General features: G+C 38.4%; 1 protein-coding gene and 1 long non-coding RNA gene across 6 annotated transcripts; one reads left to right on the top strand and one right to left on the bottom strand.

Annotated features, from left to right (window-relative positions):
• The first annotated feature begins 74 nt into the window (after positions 1 to 74).
• LOC124215310 (protein I'm not dead yet-like) lies at positions 75 to 13,244 on the top strand. 5 transcript variants are annotated; one of them, XM_069134667.1, is made up of 10 exons: positions 75 to 213; positions 7,467 to 7,563; positions 7,652 to 7,769; positions 8,015 to 8,280; positions 8,522 to 8,636; positions 8,723 to 8,787; positions 8,988 to 9,113; positions 9,261 to 9,590; positions 9,738 to 10,116; positions 11,470 to 13,244. In XM_069134667.1, the coding sequence occupies exons 2-10, from the start codon at positions 7,484 to 7,486 to the stop codon at positions 11,740 to 11,742; spliced, it is 1,752 nt and encodes a 583-aa protein (XP_068990768.1). In that variant the 5' UTR covers positions 75 to 213; positions 7,467 to 7,483; the 3' UTR covers positions 11,743 to 13,244. The 5 variants fall into 5 exon arrangements, with proteins under 5 accessions (XP_068990768.1, XP_068990771.1, XP_046474502.1 ...); XM_069134670.1 differs by lacking the exon at positions 75 to 213 and adding an exon at positions 242 to 480; XM_046618546.2 differs by lacking the exon at positions 75 to 213 and adding an exon at positions 2,979 to 3,208.
• Positions 6,462 to 8,026, bottom strand: LOC124215315 (uncharacterized). The gene is made up of 2 exons (XR_006882325.2): positions 7,858 to 8,026; positions 6,462 to 7,743 (listed from the first exon to the last, which is right to left on the bottom strand). It is a non-coding gene; the product is annotated as an uncharacterized lncRNA (long non-coding RNA).
• Positions 13,245 to 20,121: the final 6,877 nt, after the last annotated feature.

The following is a 20,121-nucleotide window of genomic DNA, read 5'->3' as shown; positions in this document are numbered from 1 at the left end:
AAAATGAAAAAAATATCTCATCCTCCAATCGTACGTTGACAACGAGCTTGTTCAATCCATCCCCATTTAACGACAAGGACGTAGTCGTTGCAATGACGACGTGCCAGTTCATATGAAACCGAACATTTGATTGCTCGAAGAAATCAAAGATTGATTCAATCCAAGTTAAGACGCAGGCTGCGATCGCTATTGCGGTTTCCTCAACTTTTCCCGGTACAGTTAACCGACTTATGAATATTTTGGAAGCGTTTGATTTTGAGGTGTTTGTGTTTAAATTAAAGTTGGTCGTTCAAGTGGTGGGGATTGTTTCCGAATAGATAATAGTAACTCTGAAGAAGTAGGCGATCAGTGGTTTCATAGTGACACTATTGATAGTACGTGGGGTGATCATCGAGTGACGGTTTCCCGAATCACTGATGTCGCTTGATGTTATACTGTTACATAAAAGCAGAGGTTTGATGATAAGCAGGCTCTGGATACGTAAGATCAAGTTACACAATAAGTAGCAAACAAAATGAGAATTTATAGAAAGTGTAATCTCATACGTATATTGTAGGCAACATTGAGAACAATCCCATCATACAGCGTCTTTAGAATAAAACAAAATTCTTGAAATAGCTGTTTGTACGGTAATCTGACTTGCTACTTGGGTATGTTTTGGAAAAGATTTAGGAAAAATGATTTGTGTTTATCTGTATGAACAATATGTCATATAAATTCCGTGGGTATTCCTTGCTGCAAATAGCCATGAATCAATAATTCGTGAATATGTAGCGTGCAAGTCTTTTCTTATTTTCGTACACCATATCCCGTATCAATCTTTTGCTTCTTTATACTGATTTAAACCTCGTGAATCCAGTAATCTGCGTGCCGATGCGGTCAAAGTCAGTGGGGAGGTGTATCAAGGTTGAATTCCGTAAGCGACAACAAATGGTCGAAAGTAAAAAAACGAAGAAATCGCCAGATCTGAAACATGAGTCCTTTCTCGTATCGCCCCACCTTCTGCCGTCGCTACGATATCAGTTTATAAATAATCGAGTCAACTGAATTTCTTCGTTCGGTGATTGGATATTTGAATGTAACGCAATCATGTCGAACTTGAGGCCAAGGTGAAGTGTGTCAACGCATAGCACGTCGATTAATTTTTAATACAGTGAATCAGGTCAAATTTTTTTGCATTCACAAGAACTTGTTCGCGACTGCAGCATCTTCGTATTAGTTTTGTCCTTTTTCGGTATTCATTCCGAATTCTCTTCTTGCTGTAAGAAGGAAGTAGGTATATAGCTTGCTGTTTGGCCCTTTTTTGTCCACTAACAATAAGGGATCAGAATTTACAAACCTGAAGTCAACTTACGTATAGAGGAATTGATTGACATCCGCTGTGAATGGCTGGGTCGATTGGTCAATTCTTCAACTGCGAGTAGAGCATGGAGAAACTGGACAATAGCTGATAAAATCATATCTTATCGGCTATAATCAGTATGCCGATGTTACATGAATATATGATGCATGTCATATATATTGTATATTGATTTTGACATTCAAATGAACACCTTTGATATGCAGTATATGATGCATATCAAAGGTGTTGATCTGAATGTGTCGATCTGTGGAAATAATCCCCAAAGATAACCCTGACCAAGTGTGGAAACAGAAATTGTTAAAAATCTATTCTTCTGCTAACAGTGTTTCATTGAGAATGACCTTGAATTTCATAGTTGAGAATGTATATGTCTGCTTAGAGAAACGCTACGATAAAAAAATCAAACATTTTGTTAATGCAAAATTGATTGGGTGAAGGATACACAAAACACGATCGCGTCGCTCGTCTAACTTGACATGAAAGATTCGTTGAATATGGTAAGATAGCACGGAGCTCTGTTGATATTTATTCTGTGGAGTTGGAGGTTAAAGTTCAACTGCAACCACATTCATACGTTACTTGTATCTCAGCCGAAGAGCAGATAAGCACCCATAATAACAAGCACTTTTCCGTGTCGACGGTAAGCCGTGTAGAAGTTTCCGATACTTTGTCTTTGCAAAGACGGATTAGAAAACATATTCCCAACTATGCTGTTGTTTAAAAACATCGGCTATTCAGTCTGATTTCAATTATGCCGGTTTGTTTTCCGAATCGAAGGTGAGCGGAATTGGCTTATAAAAAAACAGCAACACTCAAGCCGACTGTAAATCACAATATTGCCTTATTATTCCATGTACAAATTTGCATTCCCATCGCGGTTTCATTCGTACGAGTATATCAACAACGCAACGCCTCGAGTCTGGCTGAAATCGAAAACATATTTTCATGGTGTATAAAAATGTCGGCGAGTTACATTTTCCGGTCACTCATACAACAGCCTTCGAAATGCAAGGAACCCTGCTCGGTAATGACCGCGACATTGAGAAAATCTGGTGGTTGTGCAGATAACATTCCTCAAAATTGCACGTTCAATATTCTGATACGTATACTGCATGCAGAATAGAATAATACAGAACTGCACGATGAATGTCAATATGCCACTTCATCGCATCTCTCTCCACTTGACCGTTCTTTCTGTGCACGTTCAATTGACGAATTAGTCTACTAGGCGAGTCCGCGTCTCGGTTTATCTACTTCTGTGACTAGAGAAGCTCAACGCGGATATGCCAAAAACGATTGGCATGTGGTCGAGGATCGAGGAGTAAGGACGGTTCAGTATTTCGTTCAAGTTCGTCAGATTCTGTTATATATCATAACATATTCATTGTCAGACTTTTCTCCAATTTTCGAGAGGAACTTGAGCGTCATTCTTATGTTACACAAGAGTAACCGTCCGAGGACGATAAACGTTTGTATAATTATGTGTTACGAATGGACAGAGCTTGTGAGTGGATTTTCCGCCCGTTTTGTATGGCGCAAACGATGAGCGTGGGAGGCGTAATTAGGCATAAGCAAAAGTACGATGCAACGTTAAACGGAGGTGGTTGGACTTCCAAGCCGCCGCGAGGACTGACCGGACAGTTGCTGTTCGCTGCTCTCAAGAGCAGCAACACGTCCTTCGCCGCTCACTCTTGTATATAATACAGCACTACGGTTTTATAGTTCCACTTAGTTTTCGGATTGTTAATAAGTACAATAAAATGACTGTGATCTTGTGAAGACCAAAGAAACTCGTTCGTGTATGGTTAAGGGTCTGGAGGCTCCCTATTTTTACTAGCGACTAAGGTAAGGTGTCGTTTTTTATAACGGGTTTCAATCGGCGCAGGGTTTACTGCCTTAAGCCCGGTTTCGTATTTGAGATACGTAGACTCCGATATTTGATGTATACGTCGCGTCGAAATCGACCAGGGCACCCCCTTAAGCTTGAGTTTCTCTCCTCCGGAAGTAATCATTGTATGTACTTTCCATCACTAATGGTTATTGTTTTGTATTCTTGCGAACAAAACAATCGATTGTGTTACGTTGGCAATAGACCAACGCATACCGACTGTAACGGAATAAGGTTGACACTGCTATTTTATTCCATTGAATTTATTGACTGCAATCCAACCGTCGTCAGTGCGTGTTATCAATCGCTTGATCTTTTTACATAGGAAATCAACCCGATTAACATATCTCGGTAAGATAAAACTATAACCGCTGTACAGTGAAACTTCACTTAACGGACACCTCTCAATAACGGACACCTCTTTACAACGGTCAGTCTAAGAATATCCAGCAACCTGATTAACGCGTTAATGTTGTTTTAAATAATGGACACTTCTCAATAACGGACGATATTTTCAGTTCCGAAGGTGTTCGTAATTACGAAGTTTCACATCATTTGGTGGTATACGTATTCAGAGTATATGAACAGTGTTTTTGTTTTTCCTTTTAAAGTTGTTTTTCCTACCGTTGCTGAATTTTTGCAGCTTTGCAGTCTACTGATTAGATGATTAAAATCGCTGTTTCCCGGGAAATCATGTTATGTTGGGATTTTTGTTTTCATTTCAATCCAAGGTCTTCAGTGCATTGTGGATCCAAATTAATTATTTGATACTTTGTAGTCGTTAAACATAGCATGAGACGTGTCGAGAATTATAAGTATTTCGTGCTGCTGCGGTATAATAAAATCATATTATACATAATACACATATGTATCATAAATTGAGTGAGTGCGATTAAAATGTCCAGCGATAGCATAATGAGCATTTAACGGTTTGCCATCAAATAAATTAGCCGTATTCCCAACTTTATTGGATTCTTTTACATCCTTATCCTTGAAACGAATGACATAAGAATTGCGCATTTTTATAATTCACATAATGTTTTGTAATTGGACCACATCTAATTTTTCTCAATTGCCGAAATCGCTTCTTAAAAATCTTCTTATGAAAACGGCACGGTATGACCGTTTAGAAGGCGGCGTGTATTCGGTCTCGTCCGGAAACTTTATTCACACGTGACAATTTACACTTTCGGCACTTTATACATATGGTTTTGGACAGGTTCACGCACACCCATCCACCGCTTCAACTTTCCCCTACTTCGCTTTCGTATCACCCGGTATATGGTCCTAAAGAAACACGCCTCCAGGTCTCAGGCACCTGCGGAAGGTGCACCCCAATTATCCAACCATCACTGCTGCATCGGACTGCTTCGGTGGTGCACCGTTATTCTGCACGTGGCATACTTTGGAATTTTTTCCTTCAACAGTATCGTGAATGTTCTATTTTTGTACTCGTAAACTACAATCTATACATCATGTCGCACGGTATCGCATATGTTTTTATACGCGAAGTGCTATTTTTATACTGGGATGGTGCGAATAAAGATTAGTTATAACCTTTACTACTGGTGTACGTGACGTGAATTGTGTATATAATAAGGAAGGTAATTCATCTAAGTATTAATCATTAATTTTAGCTTATCTACTAGTGTTATTAATCGTCATTTCGTCTTTTTTGTTTAACGAGAAGCGATGCTGACTGCTAGATACCATGGAATTCGGACATACATTAGTTCGGGAAAATAATTGAGACGTGACCGAATACCCGTATTTGTAGTGAACATAGATAGTTTGGCCAGAAAAACACGCTTGAAAATTATACATGTATATTCGTATTAGCTGTAGTCTATCAAAATCATAAGCGATAATCGTTTCATAGGTATATGCGTCATCAATGTCGTATAATTTGTCATCATACTCGATTAGGCGCATGTGTTTATAATTAGCGAACGCGGTAGGCAGAACCGTTGACGAAGAAATTTTTTTCGTCAGTCGAACATTAACTTTCAAGTCTTACAGGAAATAAGAAAACGACGAAAGCCAAGGCGATTATATTTCAATACTTATACCTATAACTGTCTCTATTATATCGTGTTTATACAGTGAATAAATACTTTACCATTACTTCTTAACCGTTTAATTAGATTCTTGAATCAACATCTACGGTTTTCCTTTCTTATACGAAAGTGACTGACCTACATTGATTTGAAGTGCAGTGTAGATTATTGCACCGTACGATGCGGACTTTCAATATCGTAGAATTTAAAAATTGCAGTAGTAATCATCCACAAGATAAATCCAAGAGTGCATATTTGCTTGACAATTTCTAAAACCTAAAGTATCAGACTAAAGTGTTCAACTTGTAATTAATTCTTAAATATGGAGGAAACAAATATTCAAATATTTCTCCTACTTTTCCGTTCTCGGGAATTTGCAGAGAAATGAGTCTATTTTCGATGATAACCAATGAACCTCACGAATGAAATTTGATCTTCATAATATAAATCTTTGTTTACGACTAAAGAAAATCGCTGAAAGTGGGTCTTGGCTACTCTTTGTTTTTACAACTGCGCAATTGCTTATGTGCAACCAATAGGTGGGTATTTGCAATTCAATTAAACTAAACTTGTGTGTCGGAAAATGAATATTGAATTGAATGAACTGAAAGTTGAACAACCGTTGGGAAAGGGTCTATTTTATTTTCTATGTTTGTCTTTGCTTTCTCCGGTTGGTTATCTTTCCTTTGCTTCAAAGCTTGTTACAATATTTAACATAATTTATATACATGAAGTGGCAGTATTGATTTCAATGTAGTTAAGAGCGGGTTGATAACTATATTTAGCATTACATGTCAAAGGTGAACAATAAAATTGTTACATATGTTTCGTGAACTTCATATGATGGAAAATCACGTTCGCGAAATAACGCACTGTTTCTCATATTGCGTTAGTATTATACGTAGAATTATACGTCCCATCGATTCGAAGTGTAAACATTTAATTCGGAAGTTTGCACTGCAAATTACCAGGTGGCATTCCTCGCGTAACCGACTCATTCGCCACAGTCGTAAAATCCGGTACTTCGGTCCGAGATGTACCAAATTAACGATTTCAAACTATTATTTGTTCCTTGGCTCTTTCAAGTTGGCCTACTTAACGTTGGTTAACAATCAATTCTTGATTTTGTTATTGTGTGTTACGTTCGTAACAATACTGTACAACAAAGTATTTCCCCAATTCAAATCTTTCTCCATTTTCTTCCAACGTTTCGCAATCTTGCATATCTTCTAATACTCGTATATTCAACCATCCTCCATTTTGAAAACTTTCCTTCTATTTCAACCGTCCCTTATACCTGCAAAGCCTCATCCTCGTCCCATTCATTGAAAATGTTTTGCAGATTCCTTTCCTCGCTAACGCTCTTACGTATTTTTATATGAACCAAAACCTTCCAACCTTTTGTCCTTTCGATAATCAGCGTCAAATACTTCTGCACACTTCATCCACTTTCCATCATTTTCTAAGATAGCACTTCTTAATTTTGAACTTAAGGGGCAGTCGCCGTTAAACCTCATCACTGTACACGCGTTCTTTAGCTCGTAACAAACTGTTGATTATTTCTTATAAGGTTATATACCTACAATCAATAAGTTCGCACGTCACTTCTATCAGACAAAGGAATATTCATTTCTGGCATCATTGTGTGCTTATAAAGCTTTGGTTCAGAAAAATGCGAGGTCACGTGGGTCGTTGCATTCGCAATACGCGGAGCGACATGTAACAAGATGTATTTATATATCCGTCCCACCGACGCATTCGCAAGTGAAAGAAGGAAGAAAACGCGTAGACGCGTAACAAATGTTTGTTCGTATTTTCATTCGTGATTTTCAAGAAACTTGAATTACTTATTTGACATTCAAGAGGTCGAGATTTGCCTACCTTGAAAAATGGTTATATCTTGACCACTTGAATGCCAATGCACAACATGCTTATTTCAAGGTAAATTTTTACCACTTGAATGTTAAATGAGGATAGAAGTTTCTTGAAAATATGGTTATTTCAAAGCAAATCCTGACGACTTGAATGTCAAATGAGGATTGATGTTTCTTAAAAATAACGAACGAAAATACGAACAAACACATTCTTAAACACTGTAGCTATGAAAATATTTATTTCCTCTGACTATTAGCTCATTCCTTATTATTCTTCTTATCAGGCTAAATAAAACCCAATATGAGCACTGCAAAGCAGGATATCATCGCAGTTGAAGCTGCCGCGGAGAAAGAACCATGCCTGGAAACGTCTGTTCCAAGGTTCGTTTTGGACAATTAATTTGTGATTATTTTTATCCCTCATTTCCACCCATGTCTCAACCAGCAATTTTTCTTATTTACCATTTAGGAAAGCTGCGAGTTTCCGACAACTTCTACTTCGATTCATTGTCATATACTGGCGATCCATTGTTGTAATAACATGGCCGATAGTTCTGTCTCCTATAATAATTTACAACAATGAACGGGTGAGCGAAAGTTAAAATATTCACATAATTAGCTTCACCGAATATGTATAACTTGTTAATGTATTGCATGATTTTTCAGTTCACTTACACACACCCAGTAATCGTAATACGTGTTGTTCTGATCGATATCAATGTCGTAACCGTTTCTTAGTATCCCCAGCCGGTTCTTGCTGCGGTTATTTTATCATTATCAAATCTAGAATATCACAACGTTACTGCAACAAAATTCGTTTCTCTTTACACAGATGTACAGATGTTTGTACGTCGTTGCTATGATGGCGGTCTACTGGGTGACGGAAGCTCTGCCGCTTCCAATCACATCCCTCATGCCGATTTTTCTTTATCCGATAATGGGGATATTGAACACAACCGATACAACGAAGTGTTATTTAAACGATACCACAATGATGTTCCTCGCAAGTCTTATCATTGCCGTTGCAATTGAACATTCAGGATTGCACATGCGCGTTGCTTTCCTGATCATTAAGGTAGTTGGATGCGGTCATAGGAGGTAAATATATAACTTACGCTCTAGGCCTCACCGGCAATTACTTACGATAATGAAAATGTGTTGTAATTTTACCGAAGGCAACGGAAACCGGTTCAACTATCTCAAGTACTTGCGTATCATGTGTCGATATTTGTAATATTTGAAAGCGAGATTAGATCCCGCAATTGCAATTAATATGTGAATGCTGAACTGATCCTGTGTAATTATAAAAAACAATGATTTTTTCTTGTACTCTTCCAAGGTTATCCTTCGGTATTTTTCTGGTTACCATGTTCATTTCTATGTGGATTTCGAATACCGCCGCTACGGCTATGATGATTCCAATAATTAATACTGTGCTCATGGAAATGGAAAATGTAAGCGGAGTTATGCTCAGTTTACAGAATCGTATGCCGAAAATTCTGACTTGTTTATTAATCTTGCCTTATTGTTTTCATCGCAGCAAGGACTCGGCGCTATGTTTATCGAAGACAAAGACGACTTTGAAAACGCCGAAGGTGGTGAGCCGTAAGTAATTTCCAGTCATTGCTTCGAAGGAATCCTGAATTTTTAAGTATAGGCTTACAGTAGAAGTTGTCAGCAGCAGTTTACAGTATCGTTTCAATGGAGCAACAAACCACTTATGGAGATTATTATAAACGCCGTTAAGAAGTTAATGGATATTGAAAGGCTGTTTCTTAAATTGGTATCGCACCTTTTTTTTTTAGTGCCAAGAAACCAACCCGTGCCACGATGACGTACTATATGATCGCATCGTACGCCTCTAGTATAGGTGGTACAGGTACAGTAGTTGGAAGCGGAACTAATTTAACTTTTAAAGGACTTTACGAAGGGTAAGTGTATTCGCACCGCTAACACGTGGCGTTAATTTCATTTTTTCAAACATTTTTTCTCATTAAGTTGTACGGAAAATACCTCAAACCATGTTACGTATAACTCATCGGAGATATTTGGCTGATGAAGAATTATTTAACTTTCAGACGGTTTCCACATAGTCCAGGCATCAATTTTTCGGAATGGATGTGTTACGCTGTTCCACCAATGCTCATTTGTGGTTTTTTGATATGGATATGGCTACAAATTATGTACATGGGAATGTTCAGGCCAAACAGCAAGGATGCTCAGGATATAAATATTGGCCGGGAGGGTGAAAAAATTGCCGAAAACGTTATTCAGCAAAAATACAAGGACTTAGGGCCAATCACGTGGCACGAATCTTGCGTTGCAATTCTGTTCGTTTTAGTCATTTTCATGTGGTTCTTCAGAAAACCTGGATTTGTTCCCGGGTGGCCCACATACATTACTTCTATGTAAGTATGGAATTTCATTTCAAGAATATGAACACTTTTTCTACTTCGTATCACCTACCGGTCTCGTCTGTATTCATACCGTGTTACGTATAAAAGTATTATGAATTGATGCACATACTTTCATATATTTTTGTTCTGTATTTCCAGGCCCTTCAAGGACTCCAGTTCAGCAATTTTCGTCACGCTTTTAATGTTCATAATCCCCGCAAATCTAGACTTTCTCAATTCGTTCAGTAAAGACCCCAGCAAACGTCCAACAAAACCGACTCCCGGATTGATAAGCTGGAAATTAATTCAGACAAGAATGCACTGGGGTCTCATGTTCGTTCTTGGCGGCGGTTTCGCTTTATCTGTGGGCAGTACTGATTCAGGACTCTCGACACTACTGGGAAATGCATTAACTGGCCTGCGGTATTTGCATCCAGTAGTTATTTTATTCATCGTTTGTTTCATGGCTGAGATGATTACAGAATTGACTTCGAACGTCGCGATTGCCAACATTATATTACCGATACTTGCTGAATTGGTAAGTGGACAATTGTATCGTACATTATTACTAACCTACATTTATATATAATACATGGCTAAGAATAGTACTGAATTTTCATTACATCTGTGGTGCAGAAAACACTATCCCGTTGAATGTACGGAATAAAGCTCATGACGGGTCAAATTACTTTACTTCACCGGTATAACAGTACTCACTTCAGTTGACGGTTATAGGACTCATTATAGCTAAAAAAAATACAAAAACAATTTCGTCCATATGAGAAATCATACTAGGGAAATAGAGTTGACTAACGATGAGATGAACTCCAAGATTTTTGCATCTGCGAAAATGAACTTTGATACATTGTATCTTGGGAAACATCATTGCAAGAGCAACGACATGCAGGACTTTTTTCTTCCTCGTCAAATCATCTAGCAACAGCTATTTTCGAATTTTTTTTTTTTAATTCGATGTAAACTGCATCTTTTTATAAATTAATACCTTGGCACGCTGTATCTTTGGTACGTTCATTTCAAAAACGAAGTCGTACCTGACTTTTCTTCCTCGTTCGATTATCTAGTGGTGGCTATGTATGGATATTTCAAATTTTGCACACACATTCTGTGATTGAGGGAGTTGATGTATTAGTACCACAGTACCAGTTTGTCAAAAAAGTGTTACAGTTTTTCTGGATCAGTTTTAGAAAAAATGTAAAAACAGATGCCATTAGATAATGGAACGAGGAATACAAAATTCCTGCACGACTTTGCTGTCGGAAAGATCATACCAAAGATACAGCGTGCCAAAGTATTTTAAAAAATTGTAAAAATAGCCACCACTGAGTAATTTAATGAGGAAGAAAAAAGTCCTATGTAAATTTGCACTTCGAATGATTATTTCTAAGATACAGCGTGCCATAGTTCATGTTTGCAGATGCAGAAATCTTGAAGGTTATACGAGAGTGAAGAAGTATATTTTTATATTGATGGCTATAATATATGCGTACAAGGATAACGAATGAGTAGTTTAAAACAATCGGGCTCCTCCGTGATGGTCCCTATAATTATGGTCGCATTTTAATGAACGAAGTATTGGAGTCTCCTGGCATGATGAGATAATCTTATCAAAGTTTGCTGTATCTGCTGAGTGGAGAAGTTTACCAAGGGTATTCTGGAGTCAGTCTTAAGATGTGTTGAATTGTAAATTTCGTAAATTCTGTAATTGCACGTATTCTTAAACTTCGTCCAATCTACTGTCATTCGAAGATATAATCCTGGTGCATAAGTATAGCAAGAATATCGTTAAGGAACAGGAGGTAAAATCATCCAAGTATTCAACGTTACAATGCGATCAACTAACCGAATAATTTTATGGTTTGATTGTTTTTAGTGCGTATCGATCAAGTTGCATCCGCTGTATTTGATGTTACCAGCTTCCTTGTGTTGCTCATTTTCGTTTCATCTGCCAGTCGGGACACCGCCAAATGCCATCGCAACTGCGGCCGGACACATTAAAACCAAGGATTTGATGATAGCGGGTATAGGTCCAAGTGTAATTACGTTGATAGTGCTGACTATCGGATTCCCTACTTGGGGAAGTGTCATATACGATCTCCACGAATTCCCAGATTGGGCCAACATGACGATGAGTACCAAGAGTTAATGTATTCCGAAAATTTGAGGTGCATATCACGATATATGCCGATAGGGGACTATACATATGTTTGAGAATTCAATGAAGTCATTTCATTATTCAAATTTCCAAACAAGTTTGGTAGATAAAGTTCCTCATCCCAATTCGACAAGCTCATTTGATTCAAGACTATTCGAGCACTTCGGAATGATTGAATCAAAATTCAATTATATTCTTTCCGAATGCAAACTGTTATCCATATCTTCTGTATAAACACAAATAAATGTAATTTGAATGGCGGTCTAATTATCGTTTTCGGTGCCATAAAAAGAAACAAAGGGAAACGTTCGAACGCATGACAATTATGCGGTCACTTTGTCGTTTGCAGAATTCGTCACATGATGCCACTTGCCTCATGTCCTCAATTGGTGTATACTAAAGGAAATAGGCAGATGGAATGAAGGCTGTAAATGTCAATTATCATGTATTATTTTGAACTTTTTCACTGTTTTCCGAATACAAGAGCAATCAATAACTTCTTATTCAACGAAGCATAACATATTTCTCAGGCTAGATACCATTAAGTGTAACTCTGGTACGTACCGTTCGTAATTTCAACAAAGGTTGTAACCGTGCAATGTAATTTAATTGGGGACCTTTAGTTAAGCTATCTTCATAGGTGTAATACAGAACATAGCACTTTGGCCTTTTGTAACTTGTGAAAATTGCAAAAGTAGCTCTCTATCATTATAGTCGTTGATTCACAGAAGATTCATGATCGTAATGTATAAATATTACATATAGTATCTTCAATACATTTCAAGCCTTCAAAGAGAGTTATGCTAGTTAATTTTCACATACTCCAGTAAATACGTTTTTTGCGAGTTGTGAAAGATTCGTTAACGAGAACTACTTACGCCATAATAAGGTTATTAATAACAGTGTGAATAGAAAAAACAAATTTCACGATTAAAATGAGAGCGAGTAACTTATCGTATAAGAGTGGAAATCTTTACCTAACTACGATTATCGTTCATTAAATCAACCATCATAATTATCACCTATCCAGATAATTAATCATTTTCTGGTTAGTTTATCAGAATAAGATTTTATTTTACAATTAATGTGATGAATTGTTTATTCCATTAAGTCACAAATATAAATCAGCCTACTGTATTAGTCGGCGATAAAGATTCAATATGGTTATAGAAAGATAAGAGTACAAATGACACTTGCAATTATGATATGTGAAATAAGAACTCACATCATAATGTTAGACGACCTTTATTTTGGTAAAAAAGACCTGTTTACAGCTGCTGCTGATTAGGCTCGGCCTAATAGATTAAGTACTGGGAAATAAAGAGGGTGACTGGAGAATAGCAATAAGAAGGGCAAAAATTATACCGTGTCAGAATCTGTCTTGTCCTCGACCAATAGAATTGTGGTATACATACAGCTAAACGCCGACGTGAAATCATTTTACAACCTCATTTTAGAACCATCGTAACAAAGAATAAAAGTAAGCGTGAATATGCAAAACCTTGATGATTTTATGACCTCCTAATGAATAACGGTGGAGTCCATTCACTTTTCAACCTTTTTCTACGATCTAACAATGTTGTCATTGCTGTTCGGCAATTCCTAGGGTGAAGAGAATGTTGCGTTTAAAACGATACTCAGGGCTGACACTCTTTGCATATTTGCGAAAGATTTGGGTCACTCGAAGAAAATTCAATTGTTTGAGATCCTGGTCATGTGCTTTTCAGTTCTCGTGCATCAATCCTTGAAATTACATTGGTAAGTGACCGTGGCTTCTGACCGGCCAAATGTGTGACTTACACCCGTATTCATAGTCCTTCCTTGAGGAACAAGGATTCCTTGTTCATGAAACATGAAGTGAGAACAAGGAATCCTTGTTCCTCAAGAAAGGACTATGAATACGGGTGTTAATCTACGACATACTTAACTATTTGCCTTAAGAAACAGCCAAGTTATTCGTAGGGGAACACATGGTAATGGGCCATGAGTATCCTGTAACGACACTTTCAAAATCTCAGATAATATTCCTATATTGAGATCAGGGTTATTTACTTTCAGATACTACGTCAAGATTAACCGCACGCACAGTGGGCTTCAATGGTCAATATAACTTGTGTTGAGTCCCTTCACTTGAACTCAGGTAAGTCTATCGGTGTCCAGTGATACTGCTAGCTCAGATCGAACAGCGGACAAATTTTGATATCACCCAATTCGTAGACCGAAGTTATCTCCACACAGTATTGGCATAGCACTAAATTGACAATTCATTTTTTCCAAATGAATTTAAAATATCTACACGCTATGTTACAGAGACCGCACGAGGTGAGGTATCAGGAATCTGCAATATCTGCAACACTGAGTCTTACCATTCCATGAACAGTGCACTACGCACGGCAATTGCATACCCGATTCAACCGGCAGTTAGTGCCTGATGTGAAGCGAAAAGTTCACCACCCGAGAAGTAAGCGAATGCTTCGAGCGAATACAAAGCTTTTCAATTAACTTTAGTTTTATAGGTATTTCATAAGATGGCGTCCGTAGACAGTGAAGGATATAGCGACACCGAGAGTCCTCTCCAATTATGCGTAAAGTATATTTTTATCCTGCCGGCTGTACGTACAACCGTTAACATAAGATACTAAAGTGTTTGAAGCTTTAACTTGCGATGCGTTGATCGCAGCGTATTGGGACTGCGCCCAATCGATTTCTCTCGCAAAATTACGTCGGAATAGTGCTACAAATCATTTATTCCAGCACTTTTCAAAATCGCAAAAATTTTAGCCAAAAATGGTAAGGGCTTAGCCTTGCTTTTTCTTCATTTTTTGAGGCGAAAATTTTAGGTCTCGGATTCGATTTAAATGACCCTCACCCGACTTATTGGACCCTTAGGAACTCAGAAAACGCAGCGAAAAGAGCGTGGGATCAACAGGAGAGAAATTACGAAGGAAAAAGCACCAGTTGAAAAATGGGATAAACTTAGGTTCCGGTTTTTCGGCTCTAACTTTCGTTGCGTCGATCGCAGCGTATTGGAACTGCGATCAATCGATTTCTCGAATTTCTCGATTTCGAGAATTGATTCCAGCACTTTTCAAAATCGCCAAAATTTTCGCCAAAAATTCAAAGGGGTTAACCTTCCTTTTTTTTTTTACCAAAAAATTTTTCGTCTCCGAATTGATTCGTATGACTCTTCTCCGACCAATTGGGACCCAAGGAACTCAGAAAACGCAGCGAAAAGAGCGTGAGATCGACAGGAGAGAAATGGCGAGCGAAAAAGCACCTGCTGAAAAATGTCGAAAATTCAGGTTTTCGTTTTTTGGCTGTATCTTTTGATGCGTTGATCGCAGCGTATTGGGACTGCGCCCAATCGATTTCTCTCGCAAAATTACGTCGGAATAGTGCTACAATTAATTTATTCCAGCACTTCTCAAAATCGCTAAAATTTTCGCCAAAAATGGAAAGGGGTTAGCCTTACCATTGGATGAAGAATATAAAGACAGTTGCCCCGATGGGCTTAGATGTGACAACCGAAAATCGCTCTGTGAGATATTCCAACGGTATTGTTGGAAACATATTGCAGAACATCAGAGAGTTACCGATTTTGACCCGATACTGGCTGCATTCACCTTCCCAGTAACACAGTCTTCGCAATGGTTAGTCGAAGCTAGTACTTAGCCTGTGTGTACTGACCGACTTGTCGGCGATGCAAGAAATTATTGATGAGAATAAATTTCATCCAAAATTCGTAGCAAAACAGTGATTTAATTAAAGTATAGGTACCCGAGAGAAGAATGTATGCATAGATCATGAATAATAACAGATCAGATGAGATAATGATGCAGAGACCAAAAAGTATACATGCATATGCGGTCCATGTACGATATTGATATATATATTCCATTTGCGATTAATATGTGATGCATGCTATAAATTTTATAATATTCCAGGAGACAAACTAGATTATCCACAATAATCGGCTATTATATGAAAATAGAAGAATTATTCATTTCGAAATGGGATTCTATTCGACACGCGCTCGATGTATTCCATAACATTAATATTCATAATTATTCCAACAACTTTTCATTTGCTCTCTCGATCTTGAATTTTCGTCGGCATAGAATCGAAACGCTGTTTCAGCTAGTCGCAAGTGAAGTATCTACGTTGGGTAGAGAAGCAGAATTGTTTTTCGAAAAGTGTTCGTATGGAAAAAAATTCAGAGTAACTGTAATGCATCTCGGATGCGCTAATTTCGATCGCGATGAAATGGATGCTCCGTATATGAGACAGTATTTAACGCAGTTTCCTGATTTGAAGACCTATAAGGTGATTGCCGGCGATTTTTTTTTTTGATAGGGTGAGATAGAGCGAAGCATCTTGAAACTTCGAGTGTATTTTAATACACATTCGAAAGGTACGATCAAATATTTATATCATTCAACTGACGCAGAATGGCAGCGTTATTAGCTAACCCGTTAACTGAGGAATATGTCTAGTCAACGGCTGACTATCGGAGGGCCTAGCCGCACGAGTCTGGAATCAGCAGGAAAGATAAAGTGCGTACTTCTTGTCTGAAATGCGAAAACTAAAATCATTATACATCATATGATGTCATCATACATCATACATAGTATTGAAGTTCGAAACCAAAGTTCAGATGTTCAGAAAGTGATGTCACCCAAAATTTTTTTTCTTTTGACGTCTTCGATCTATACTAATCAGCTAGCCGAATTCCTCAGTCTGGAAACAACCGCGCACTAGAGCGGACGGATGAGAATCGCGCTCCGCAGATTTCGAGTACCGGGTTCTTCTACTTCCTGGATCCTGCACTACGGGTCCGCTTCTCGCGGAACTCAAGTTCCAGGAGAAGTGCTCCGTAGTTTCTGCGCTTAAGGTCTACTACCTGGTGGAACTCGACTTCGAGGACAAGCGCTCCGTAGTTCTGGCTGTCCAGGTCCTTGACCTGGTGACTTTTGACCTTCGGACTAATTTTCCGTAGTTCTGGTTAAACTTGTCATGTCCACAATAAATTATTTCAATTCATTTTTCGCGTAAGCACAAATTCAGGAGCTATCAATGCGCTAATGAAATTTCTATAATTTCTTATTATTTTCTCATAATCTTCTTAGTGAAATGTGTCGATAAAAAAATTATATTAATCCTTACACAATATTTTTGATGTGTTCTATTGGTGAAAATATTTATTAGTCTTTGGGGTTTGACCCGAGGTGGTTGGCGGTGGTTAGAGGTGGTCGGAGATGGTTAGGGGTGGTCGTTGGTGGCGGATGGCGGCGGTTGGAGGTGATCGAGGTAGACAAGGAGGAGGACAAGGGGGAGAAAGACGAGGAAGACAAGGAGAACGAGGATTTCTGCACGGTGAGTAAAACACTTTTATAATATTGAATGGCGTTTGTAATTACGTTTTATTTGAAATTTTTTAAACCTGACATGTTTACAATACATTATTTCACTTTACTTTTTCGCGCAAGCCCAAATTCGGTAGCTCTCAACGCGCTAATAAAAGTTCCATTACTTTTTACAATTTTCTCATAATCTTCTTGGTGAAATCTGTCGACAAAAAAATTATATTAATCCTTACGCAATATTTTTGATGTGTTCTAATACTAAAAATTCTTATTTGTATTCAAGACATAACCAGAGGTGGTTATCGGTGGTTGTTCGAGGTGGTTCGCGATTGTTGGAGGTGGTCGGAGGTGGACGAGGAGGAGGACGAACTGAACTGAGTCTCAAAGCCCTGTTGACATAAAAGCAGCTATTCTATAGAAATTATAGTTTATACTTTACACAGCCCATTGCATGGTATTTCATTATAAATACGTATGTTTCAATGTATTTAGGAATAATTTATCAAATATACAGAGGTCATGTGCAAATAATAAATGAATTGATTCGACCGCAGTTTGATGTATTCATTAGAGCTTTGACAATAAATTTAAGCTTTGTTACTTCTTTTATTTTATTATGGATAATCAAAAACATTTCCGACTATTCGTGCTGTGGAAGCATGGGGATTCAACCAAATGTAGCAAAAGATTAGAAACAGTGTATGTAGAGTACGGGTATTTTTCTAATAATGCAAATAGAATAGAATACCACGCCTTGCGAATTAGCTTTCCAGACAGAGATGAATGATGAATTTTAAGGACTGCATTATCGTTGTTGAATACTCTATACCTCATGGGAAAAGAAAATCTGTGACGATAAAATTGATGCACCGAATCATCGTCGACTTTAACTTTTGAAATGTCCTACCATTTTCGAACGCCTCCTACCTCCCCCTGCCACCTCCGACCATCAATGGCCACTTTCGACCACCCCCTATCACCTTCTGCCAGCGCCGACCACCTCCTACCATTTCCGAACACCTCCAACCATCCTATTGACCTATATTACTAGATTAGCTATGATATGAAAAGAGAAGAATTATTCATTTCGAAATGGGATTCTATTCGACGCGCGCTCGATGTATTCCACAACATCAGTATTCATAATTATTCCAACAACTGTTCATTTGCTCTCTCGATCTTGAATTTTCATAGGCATAGAATCGAAACGCTGGTTTAGCTGGTCGCAAGTGAAGCATCTGCGTTGGGCGGAGGAGCGGAATTGTTTTTCGAAAAGTATTCGGATGGAAAAAAATTCAGAGTAACTGCAATACATAACGGATGCGCTAATTCTGAACGAGATGAAATGGATGCTTCGTATATGAGACAGTATTTAACGCTGCGTAGTGATTTAAAGACCTAGAAAGGTGATAGGGAGAGAAAGAACGAAGCTGCTTAAAACTTCGAGTGTATTTTAACACACATTTGAAAGATACGAGCGAAATCTTTCATCATCCAACTGTCGCAGAACGGCAGCGTTATTAGCCGACCCGTTCACTGAAGAATATATCTTCAGTCAACGGCTGACCATCGAAGGGCCTGGCCGGTTGAGTCTGAAATCGGCAGGAGAGATGAAGTGTGTATTTCTTGTATGAAACGTGAAAACTACAAGCATTATACATCATATCATATCATCATACATCATACATCATACATCGTACATCATACATCATCATACATAGTATTAGAGTTTAATACCAAAGTTTGGATGTCGGATGTTCAGAAAGTGACGTCACCAATTCAAAATCAGCTAGCCGAATTCCTCAGTCTGGAACGAACCGCGCACTAGAGCGGACGGATGAGAGACGCGCTCCGCAAATTTCGAGTACCGGGTTCTCAACCTCCCGGATCCCGCGCTTCGGGTCCGCTACGTATTTCGAGTACCGGGTTCTCAACCTCCCGGATCCCGCGCTTCGGGTCCGCTACGCGGTGAAACTCGACTTCCAGGATAAGCGCTCCGTGGCTCCTCGTTCATGTTTATAATAAATTATTTCAATTCGTTTTTCGCGCAATCCCAAATTCGGTAGCTGTCAGTCCGCTAACAATATTTCTCGACTTCCAGGATAAGCGCTCCGTGGTTCCTCGTTCATGTTTACAATAAATTATTTCAATTCGTTTTTCGCGCAATTCAAAATTTGGTAGCTGTCAGTCCGCTGATAAAATTTCTCGACTTCCAGGATAAGCGCTCCGTGGTTCCTAGTTCATGTTTACAATAAATTATTTCAATTCGTTTTTCGCGCAATTCAAAATTTGGTAGCTGTCAGTCCGCTGATAAAATTTCTCGACTTCCAGGATAAGCGCTCCGTGGTTCCTAGTTCATGTTTACAATAAATTATTTCAATTCGTTTTTCGCGCAATTCAAAATTTGGTAGCTGTCAGTCCGCTGATAAAATTTGTCGACTTCCAGGATAAGCGCTCCGTGGCTCCTCGTTCATGTTTATAATAAATTATTTCAATTCGTTTTTCGCGCAATCCCAAATTCGGTAGCTGTCAGTCCGCTAACAATATTTCTCGACTTCCAGGATAAGCGCTCCGTGGTTCCTCGTTCATGTTTACAATAAATTATTTCAATTCGTTTTTCGCGCAATTCAAAATTTGGTAGCTGTCAGTCCGCTGATAAAATTTCTCGACTTCCAGGATAAGCGCTCCGTGGTTCCTAGTTCATGTTTACAATAAATTATTTCAATTCGTTTTTCGCGCAATTCAAAATTTGGTAGCTGTCAGTCCGCTGATAAAATTTCTCGACTTCCAGGATAAGCGCTCCGTGGTTCCTAGTTCATGTTTACAATAAATTATTTCAATTCGTTTTTCGCGCAATTCAAAATTTGGTAGCTGTCAGTCCGCTGATAAAATTTGTCGACTTCCAGGATAAGCGCTCCGTGGCTCCTCGTTCATGTTTATAATAAATTATTTCAATTCGTTTTTCGCGCAATCCCAAATTCGGTAGCTGTCAGTCCGCTAACAATAT

Source organism: Neodiprion pinetum, chromosome 3 (genome assembly GCF_021155775.2).
Source record: "Neodiprion pinetum isolate iyNeoPine1 chromosome 3, iyNeoPine1.2, whole genome shotgun sequence".
NCBI classification, from domain to species: Eukaryota; Metazoa; Arthropoda; class Insecta; order Hymenoptera; family Diprionidae; genus Neodiprion; species Neodiprion pinetum.
The sequence above is the reverse complement of the archived record's forward strand: the minus strand, read 5'-3'. Positions and strand labels throughout refer to the sequence as shown.